The sequence below is a fragment of the Geospiza fortis genome, unplaced genomic scaffold, assembly GCF_000277835.1.
Source record: "Geospiza fortis unplaced genomic scaffold, GeoFor_1.0 scaffold118, whole genome shotgun sequence".
NCBI classification, from domain to species: domain Eukaryota; kingdom Metazoa; phylum Chordata; class Aves; order Passeriformes; family Thraupidae; genus Geospiza; species Geospiza fortis.
The window spans coordinates 219,506-230,149 of record NW_005054380.1 but is presented as its reverse complement, the minus strand read 5'-3'; the positions used below and the strand labels follow the sequence as shown (position 1 = coordinate 230,149).

The 10,644-nt window shown below is 45.4% G+C and overlaps 1 protein-coding gene across 1 annotated transcript; it reads right to left on the bottom strand.

The window, feature by feature from the left end:
* Positions 1–2,305: 2,305 nt before the first annotated feature.
* MSL2 (MSL complex subunit 2) lies at positions 2,306–6,418 on the bottom strand. Its single transcript, XM_005425034.2, has one exon. The coding sequence runs from the start codon at positions 6,321–6,323 to the stop codon at positions 4,806–4,808; it is 1,518 nt and encodes a 505-aa protein (XP_005425091.1). The 5' UTR covers positions 6,324–6,418; the 3' UTR covers positions 2,306–4,805.
* Positions 6,419–10,644: the final 4,226 nt, after the last annotated feature.

The following is a 10,644-nucleotide window of genomic DNA, read 5'->3' as shown; positions in this document are numbered from 1 at the left end:
TGCCCTTGTGTGCTCATCTTCTCACTGTATCACTGGGTGAGGGGGTTAGAAACTGAATATTTAATAATAATAATAAAGGTTCTCATACTTTGTAAAAGTAGTTTTGGAGACATTTTGTGGTGGCATGGTTTGATCTTTGTATTTTTACTTTATATTTTCTTCTTTTTTGGCAAATAAAAGACTTTTGAATTTAAAAAGGAAAACCTGTCTTGGTGGTGGGGTAGAGTGTTACTGCTCACTTCATATCCAGCTGCTGTGCCAAACTCTCCTTCCCTGCTGTGGTGAGTTCACACCACCCAGGTACCTGCAAGCAAATGCCTTCCAAAGTCAAAATTCCAGGCTTTCTTCTCAAAAATGCTGGGATAAAGCAATCTGACCACTTACCTCACTTGCATCTGTGTCCTCAATGTGGAGCACTGTCCCTGTGATGACTTAACAAAACATCCAACTCTCTCATTTCAACCTGTCCAAAAAAAAAGAGATATCTCCTGGATCTTTTGCAAGTGGGATGAACAAGAAAGAAAAAAAAAAGAAGAAAGAAATATAAAGAAAGGGAAAACTAGTAATGCCTTTTCTAATTTACCTATATGCAAATACTCAAGCAGAGTTATTGCAGTGTGTTGCTCTTGTATTGCTTCACCAAGGGGTGCCTAAATGTGTCTATAGAACAGCCACCTTTTGGTGAGTTTCTTTAGGGTATCAAAAGCACTTCAATTTCTAAATTTAAATAGTTAAGACCAAAGATCTGCCTGTGATGTTCTTGGTAGTACTGGAAGCAGCATCACTTACCTTTCAGAGGGGCTTTCCTCAGCTGTGCCACACACTTGGAATGATCCTCAAAAAGGTGCTTGTTTGTATCCTTTCAGTTCTCCAATTTAGCAATCAAAAATCCTTTTCTAACTGATTTGCATAGAATTTAAATAATAATTACCTGGGGAGGGGGTGCTTCCTGCATGCAGTAAAAAGATGCTTCTGTGCTGGGTCACACCAGAACCTCTGCACCATCCCTGTGCCACAGCTGTGGGATCTGTTCCTTGAAGCTCTGGGAGTTTCACAGAGCGAGCAGCTCCTTGCTATGCCAGAAGTACCTGCCTTGGCAAACAGGATTTTCAGGTTTATTCTCTGTAACTCTGCAGGTTCTTCTGACACCATCGAATGCTGGGGCTGGCAGGGGCAGTCCCAGACTGTGCTGAAGGCACCAAGGGCAGCTGTTCCCTGGGAATGTTTTCAGCTCCCATGCAAGGGAAGAACATCTGCAGGGAGAGGCTGCAGTGCCCCAGTGCCCCGGCTCTGCACTGTGCTCAGACAAGGCAGGGAGGGAGAACAGCTCCTGCTGGGAGAGCCACAAGGTAACACATCCAGTGAGTAATGTCTTGTCTCCCCCCTCCTCTGGGATTTAATCCCAGCCCCTGGTTTATTGTAGGATTGTTAATGTTGGAAAAGACCTCCATGATCACCAAATCCAACCTTTGAGAGCTCCTCCCTGCCCTCTAAGCCCTATCACCAATGGCCACATTGACTTGTGTGTCTGAATGTTTTTAACATGTCCTAATGTGTGATACCTGGGAAGAGCCTTTCCATTCCACAGGGAAGCACAGAGGGCTTCTCCTCCTTGTTCAGAACTATGTTCAGATCTGGATGGTCAGAAGCACTGGATTTTGTACCACTACACATGACCAAAAACTGCTTTTTCTTTTTGACTCTGCTTTACAAATTACAGGGTTTTAATAAAGTTTGGCAGTTAATCCCTGCCTTCAAGGGGAATGGGAAGAAAACTGGAATATCACACACTTCCTCTAGAAGAAATGCCCAAGCAGCTCCCTCTGTGCTAATGCCAAGAACAGCTCCCCAGATCCAGAGCCTTGCAGGGGGAAACCAGGAATTCTGGGCAGCCCAGCTGGAGCCAGGCTGGAGCTCAAATAATCACTGAGCTGCACCCACCAGTGACTCTCCAGCTCCTGGGGATGGGCAGCAGGGACAAGTCCCTCCTGCGCTGTGCTGGACTGCTTCTCACCCTGCTCTCTGCCCAAGCCAAGGCAGGAAGACCCCAAACCAGGAAGCTGCTGTGAAAGGAATGCTTTCCCAACTGGAGCTGCTGGAATTCCTGTCAGCACCAAGACGATCCTTTCCATTGCTCAGCTCACAAACAACTAGCCAGGAGGGCAAGGAAACCAAACCAAGCCAAGCCTAATTTAAACAATTAGAGAATTAATCATCAACACACTAAGTAGTATTTAGACAGTGAGTTCAACATATGCCACACTGATGCCTTCAGCAGTTGCCAAATAGAATTAGAAAACTAACATTTATTAAATCAATTTGAATTTTAATATACATTTCAAGAATGTGGCAGCATAAAAGGAAATGTTTTTAGAAACAACCTGAATCTACCATTTGCAGTTTTACATTAACCATCAGGGCTCTCCTGTCGACGCTCCGAAACACTCTTGACCTAAGTTCTCCAACTTTTGGTACCACATTGAATGCAGCAGTGAGATAGTAAAGATTCCAAATACTCCCACATTTCTGGAGCAAAGGTACTTTGTATTTAATTTCATGAAAGTCCTAAAAATGTACCATCAACAATCTCAGCCAAACTCTGAACAGCTCTGCAAAAGCATTCCGACACAACCCGTGCTGTGCAGCCACTCCCAGACTCCGGGTCGCTACTTTGCTTACACGTAGTGGACTAATAAACAGATTTACATTAGTAGGTCACGATCAAACCACCAAATTAGAGACTGGTAGGATCCCTCTGGGTCAACACAAAAATCACATACAAGTTTAACTAAATACATTTTAATAGGACATCGTTAAATCTCATGAGGGCTAAAAAACACAGATCTTAGGTACTTGGGTTGGCAAATAAAGACAAGAATACTAAGAAGCATTTTCCACCATTTACTCATTATCAAAAATATTTTTCAACTCTTCTTGCAAAACAAAAACAAAAAAGTACAGACTGGACACGTACATCACATTTTTCTTCCTATGGCTTTAACCCCCCACCCTGCCCACCCCACAAAAAAGACGGGGGGAGAAACAAACCAAAACCAACAAAAAGCTCTGACCACATTCACAGAAAATGACACCATGGTACACTACAAAACAAAAGGAGGTGCCATTTGTGTCCAAAGGGTTTTGCTCATTTCTCGGTGAGGAACCGTCATTGTACGTGCTTTGTGCCAAATCAAAGCACACCCAGCGCCGGGCCAGAAAGCACCGCGGGGGCTGTGCCTGAGGAAAAGGGGAGATGGAAGCAGGAAAGGAACTAAAAAATCCACACACTATTTAACATGCTGCTGAAACAGGAATGGCCTTTAAAATCAGACAGTAATGTTTGTGTTCGAGTCAGCCCCTGTTTGGGTTGTGCTCTATCATTCCAAGAGGAGAATTTCTACTTTCACAAAGCAATCTCAACATTTTAGGCTTCCAATGAAGCCCTGAAGGCACAACTGAATCTTGTGCCTGCACTTTTATTTAGGGATTGAGCTGAAATCAACCATTTTTGCACATAGCTGAATTCCTAAGAGGAATTCTTTCACTGTAACACTTTTCCAGATAAGCTCAACAACTTTGTGTTATTTTTCTATTTTCAAGCCTTTTGGCCCAGGTTGAAAAGCAATGACCTTCAAGAGCTGCTTTCAACATTTTAGCAAAAAGTGAGGTTCAGGGTGTAGTGAATTATAGATAGCTTACTGTGTTTAGCAAACACCCCAAAAATTTGACCTTTGATAGCCCTCGATCCTGTGCCCTGGCTGGGAAGTGCCTGTCAGCAGGGAACTCCCCTCCGTGGGAGGGGTCCCAGCTCTGTTACAAACCTGATCAAACAACCCCCAGTGGTGATAAGTGCTGCAGCATCTCCCTGTAGCCCTGGCACTGATCAGCACCAGAGGGGGGAAAATCAGCCAAGGACTTCCTGTAACCCACAAGACCCCTTCTCTTCCCTAGAAGCAACAGCAGTAAAACAGCAGGAACTTGGGAAAGGGAGAGGATGGTGCTAACAGAACTCGAGCCTTTGAAGGCCACCAGTGATGTTCTGCCCCAGCCCCTCAGTGACTTGTCACGCACAGGGGGCTGGCACAGAGGGGCAAGTGAGCAGGGACGTGACCTGTGAAGTGTCAGGAAGACAAACCCCAAGGATGATGATGTCATTACCAGAACTGGGTAACCAAGCTGGAGCTCGACCTTTGCCACCCACCCGACCCTCCTGAGCCTTGCCTGCAGCCTGAGATGCCTTTTGGCCTGCCAGCTCAGTATATTTATTAATCTTTTTTAAACTGTATGCTGTTCAGTGGAGGGCACAACCAATTCTCACAATCACCACTACCTACCCTTTCCGGAGTGTATCCCCCAGCTCGTGCTGCCTTTCCCACAGGAATGTCAGGTCATTTCCTGCTCATGGTGACTGTAACCCATCAAATAATTATTTCTCTACACCATCATCTAGCACAGTTGAGATGCACTATCTGGATGCTACACTGAAGCCGAAGCTTTGACTGAGCACAAAGCATGAGCAAGTACAATGAGGTCAATATATTCCTTGTCAAAAGATCTTGTGATAAAATCATTTACATCAGCAATCCATCTCAAACTATGAGGTGCTGTAAGAACTAAAAACAGTTTTAGGGTAACTCCTCCATTATCTGCAACTATTTCCCAGACACTAATACACAGAACATAGCAATGAAAAACACTTGATACAAGTGATCTAAACGCAGGAGCTCCAGCAAGTTAAACAGAACCATAGCTGCCTTAAACCTGTAGCAGTTCCCCTACGGATGGCAGGGAAAAGAAAGAAAGGTTTAACAGTCATATCTCATGTCTATAGCTTCATCCAAACTTTTCTCATCGTGTGTACTGGCAGCTAAAAACGTCGTTACTGGTGACCCTGTCACATTGATTACACTGGTGCTTGTGCTGGCATTGCGCACGGCAATGCTTGTCACATTAATGCCCAAAGTAAGCCGAGTCTGCTCCAAGGCCTTTTCTGGCACTGCAAAGGCCTCCAGCTTCTTCTCCCCGTTAGCCATGTAGGAGTTTTGGCAGCCACGGCATATGCAGTCAAGGCAGGCTTTGCGGTTAGAGTAGCAAGGGCAGCGTTGGCCACGGCATGTAAGAACACTTGGATTTTGGGTGGCACGACCACATTTACACCCTTTCTTTTCTTGTGGCTTTTTATACACAGTTTTCGTTGGGCTTCCTGGCATAACGTTACTGCTGGGAACTTTCTCCTTTGCCTTGTCTTTTGTTTTCAGCACCCCCGGTTTGGCTTTCGGGTGGGATTTCTTAGGGGCGTGTTCTAAGTTCTTTTTCACGCTTTTGTTAGACAGGAGCACAGTTTTACTGATTTTGGGAGTAGTTCCTCCATTAGGTACAGTCGCAATAGGCTGCAAAGACATTTTATTTTCCTGTTTGACCGTCACGGGAGCTGACGCTCCCAGCGTCGGGCCGCAGATGATGCTGGAGATGGGCAGAGGCTGAACCTTCTCACTGTCGCTTTCGGAGCGAGAGCGCTTCCTGTTCAGCTTCACCACCTTGGGCGTGGCTGCCGTGCAGGAGAGCCCGTGAGGAGAAGCATCCGTGGCCATGAAAATGTTATGGCTGAGGGGAGGGGGGGAGAGCTGCAGGAAGGGGCCATTGGCCATGTTGGCCTCCAAGGCGGGCTGCAGGTTGGAGTCGCACACCTCGCCGCTGGACACGGTCTCCAGGCTGCGCAGCACCTCCTCAACGCTGAGCAGCAGCGCCCCGCCCGGCTTGATGTCCTCGCTGAAGCCGCAGATGTCGATGCCCGCGGGGCACAGGTCGCTGGTGGCCACGGTGTCACACACGGGCTGCAGGCCGCCGGGGATGTCCTCGGTTTTGATGTAATCCCCGGTGCTGCACACGTCGATGGCACTGGCGTGCTCGGGAGAGGGGATGCTCACGCCCAGCTTCTCCACCGCCAGCCCGTTGCAGGGGGGCAGCCCGTTGATGACAGAGCCCCGCAGGTCCAGGCTGGGCGTGCTCTCGGGCAGCGCCGTGAACCCCCCAGGCGCGTCCGTCGCCAGCTCCGAGGTGGAAGGGACCGGGGAGTGCGTCAGACACAGAGCCAGGGCTGCATCTGAGGACTTCTCGGTGTCCTCATGGAGCGGTGCCCCATCCTTGAGCAGAGCCAGCAGGTCTGCAGAGCAATCCACGGCCTGGATGATGTCCCGGGCCAGCGGCGTCTGCGTGATGTACTCGCACAGCTTCTTGTAGCAGTTCACCAGGATGCTCAGCTGCTTGTTCTCCTCAAACTGCTCGTAGTCCTTGCACCAGCTACACGAGGGCTTCATCATCATCTTCTTGCCTTTACACGTTTTGCAGACATAATGCTGACAATTGGAGTTGGTAGGAGCAATAGGGTCTTGTAGCAAATTTCCTACGAGAAAAAGGAAAAGGAAGATTACAATGGACTTAAGGCAGGTTTCCAGGACATTACTGGATGAATCTTTTTGTACTATCAAAAAAAGTTACTCAAAAAGTTGAGTTATTCACAAGAAAACATCCCATCCAAACAACTGCCTGTACAAATTCCCACAGCTGCCAACCTGGTTTTAAAACACTAGATAAAATTAGAAAACCATCACACCACAGCTTGTTGTGTGCTGCAGCCCTTAGAAACATTCTCAACTACAACACTACTGATCACCTTCTCCCCTTCAGCTTTGTCCACAGAAACTTACAGAACACATAAGATTTCTATGAATTTACCAGAAGTGAAATAATAAACTCCCATGATAACTTACTGCAAAGATTTTAATGGAATTAGTAAAAACAAATGGGAACAGATCTGAGAGAGGTAAAACTCTGAAAGGAATGTAAAAATTATGAAATATCTACCCCAAACAGAAGAAGACACAGCAGACTTTGTGTTATTTTTCATTTAGCATTTAGTGAAACCATCAGAATAAAGATTTTTTTCAATATTTTACTGTTTAGAATAAAAAAACTAATAAAATCAGCTACTAAAGGAACCCACACACCCCTGACAGCCTAGAAAGTTTCAGGCCCCCAACACTGACAATCTAGAAGGTTTTGTCTGCAGATCCCCAAAACTGTAAAAACCTGGAAGAATGGTTTTGGTTTTCCTTAAGAACAACTCAAATATTACCTAAGGATAAAATATGAAACAACAAGTGAAACTAAATTCTGTATAGAAACAATCCAACTAGTTCCTATATCCAGAAAGTGACAGTATTGCTTTGCTATTTCCAGGCAGCTCTAGGCCAGAAAGATATTCCATCTCCTAAATTAAATTGCAGAGTATCTATAGTCATCCCCAGCAACAGAGCTCCCTCCCCTCCCAGCAGTACATTCTCAGCTTTGATCAGACCTTTCTCTCATAAGGAGCCTCTGCTGGATGAGTTACAGCCATCAGGGAATTCCCACCCAGATTTTCCAAAGTGAAAACAATCTGCTGCAACAAGTGTATAAAATTAAACAACTTGGGAAGAGGAAGCAAAGTGCATGTATCAAATCAGACTGGGATAAAACCCCCAAAATAACAAAGATATTTTCTCTCATGGCTCACTTCTCTGATCCCTTTTCCCTGCATTCCCTGATCCCTCTTTGGGAAGGGGCTGCTCCCAGCCCTCCACCTGAGCCATCATTCAGTAGGTGTGGCTTGATGTAAACTGGGTTTTGAGAAACAAATCACAAGAGTCAGTGCTCAGGTTGGCATTACACTGTAATTTCTAATAAATGGAGAGAAATCCAGTTGTTCAGCAAGCTGGCACAGAATGAGCCCTGCCCTGTGTGACAGTGTGACAAGACCCCACCAGGAGAAGACAAAACACTCATCAGATCAAGCTGGGAGGGTTTAAAGCCAACATGAAGTCCCACAGTCTAACCTGCAGGGGGAATTGTTGGGTTTTCTCCCAAGTTCCCTTGAAATGACACAATACAAACAACACAGGCAGAGGTGGCCACTGTGGTCCTAAGATGGAACTTGATTTCAGGAGAAAAATTCCCTGAACAGAAAAAACCCAAAACTTTAAATCCCACCAGTTCCTTCAAGAAGTTCTGTCCTTCAGCAGAGTTCCCCAAGAGTGGTCCAGCCCCCTGGATCCTGAGTCCAACAGGACCAGCCAGCAGGAGCTGTGCCCTGGCCAGTACAGACACTTCAGAGCCTTGGAACTACAGTGCTCCCAGGGCCAAAAGCTACCAGCATTAATTAATTCCCAATTAATTAATGACACAAAGCAGCTGGGTGCACTCCTCATCCACCAGTAGCCTCTCTTGGCTCCTTAGGACAGTAAGGCTGAGTTATGCTTTATAGAACTAAAATACTTCAGAAATGGCACCAAATAACAAGATACAACCTTAACTTTTAATTAGATTTTTAGAAAAGGCATCACCAACAGTGTGTTTTATTTCTCCCAAAATAAATTTGGCTGAAACTCCTGAAAAAGTACAAATGCTAAAAGAAGATACAGGAAAATTTAAATTTCTGGAGGCTTTGAGGGAAAAACCAGACGGACTGACAAGACAAAACACTTCACATGCTCTCACTGCCAGGAAGAACAGAGCAAATTCTACTCCCAGTAAATGCCAGACAACCTACACTGGAGAGACATTAGGAATTGCCTGAGCTGTGGGAATGTTTTCTGTTTCAACTCATCTCATTCAATATTCATTCTTCAAAGTTTCTCTCTTGTATGGATTCTCTGGCACTATCACTCTCTTCAGTCTTAATACTGACATGTTTAAAAACAAATGTTAACCATGAGATGCTAATTTCCCATAAAATTAAGTTTCAGTACTTGTAATACTCAGGGAGGGCACTAAGTCAGCAGCACTGTCCCACAAACAGCAGCTGAGCCTTTCTGGAACCTCGAGGTTTTGCAAGGCCAAGATCTCTCTTTTGCCTGGTGGCCATCAGTGCTGCTCCTCTCTAGAAATTTAAAAATTTATACAGATCTCCAAAATATAAACATGGTGGGCCCTGAATTTAACATTTTTCCATGCTTATAATTTAGTATTTCTCTAAGCTAAATGTAATTTTTCATTTTATTGTGCAGCCACTCACCTGCGTTAGACTCTTCCACAATTACTCACTGCAGACCTTCAGTTTCACAGCCCTGTGCAGCCTGGTGCTACTGAACCCTGCTCTGTCTTTTCTCACTCTCTTTTCTAAGGGGTTTATCAATACACCAAAAGCAAAACTGTGTTCTTACAAAGCCTCCAATATGAGACTTTCCTCCCACATCAGTTCTTAACTATCCTGATTTCAGAAAGCTTGACTAAATACATTCCTTAATATCAGCCCTTAAAATTAATGAGGAGCATATACAGAGGGAAAACTTTTAATATATTATTTACCAAACACCCCAGCTGATAGAGAAAGGCTGTCCCGGGAGCTGGAGGGAGGTCACTTAAACCACACAGAATACTTCCTGCTGTGGTCCTTAATGAGCATTTCACAGCTGCAGGGACAAGGGGAAGCATCTGCAAATTGTGTCTCTGAGACCAAAGGGAGGAGAAGAATTGGGAATCAAAACAATCGTTAGGTGTCTGTACCCAGCAAATATGCTCCTAATGGATGAAATTCACTGGGAAGAATGGCTTGAACAAGTACCTCCAGCCATTTTCACCTATCCTCAGCAAAGGCAGGAAAGGGGTAAACACAAATATCTAATTTAGGGTCCTTGGAAATGCTACTGGAACATTAATCACTGAAAATTATCTTGGCTTTTCCAACCAAAGCCTTAAGAATTATTTAATTATTAAATCTTAATTTCATGAACTAAAATAGAAAAAAAGTAAGCAATTTTTTTTTTTTTACAAACACAAATATATCCCTGGGGTTGATCCTGGCTGCACTGGGATCACCAGAAGCACTCTGGTGCTCAGCCAGCACTGGGGCAGCCATGGCACCCAGGAGGAGAGGGCAGCTCACCCACCAATCTGTGCCCATCAAACAGCACAGGGAGCACCAGCTTATTTATAAACCACGACTACAGAAACAGAAATGCTGAGCCTCTACCAAGCTCTGAGGAACAGGAAGCTCTACCCATCTGAGGTTTCACACACAGACTTCTGCATGCCAAAGACCCCAAAGTCATACCCACAGCTGGAGCTTTGACAGCTGCACCGCTGTACTGTCAGTCTTTTCATTTTGGGATTAAACATCATCTGATTGTTTCTACTAAAATAATTAGCAACAGCCAGAAAGCTCCAACAGCTTGTCCAAGCTTCAGAGCTCAGGAGCTCCTGAAGGACAGGAGCTGGATCTCACAGCCTGTGACACCACTGCTCAGGGGTTTGTCTCAGCCACCCCTCTCCTGCAGCTCCAGGGCTTCAGCTGCAGCACGGTGGGAAGGAAAAACCCTGCTCTTCCCTGAACTGCTCCCTGCCACTCCACACAGCATCTTCTCACCCAAGAAATGATCAGCTGGAGCCCACTGAAGAATGAGCAGCAGCTCAACGAGGCTTTAAGGCAAAACACAACAGAAAATACCCTCACAAAAGCAGCGTTTCCCGAGTTGGATAAACCCCCTAAAAGCTCTATTTGCAAAACTATCTGACGACAGACAGGCAGGCATATGATGAGCAGCAAAAAGGTCTGTCAGCCATCTGCAGAGGAATACAACAAATGTGTGGGATCTGTTTTAGAGGGGT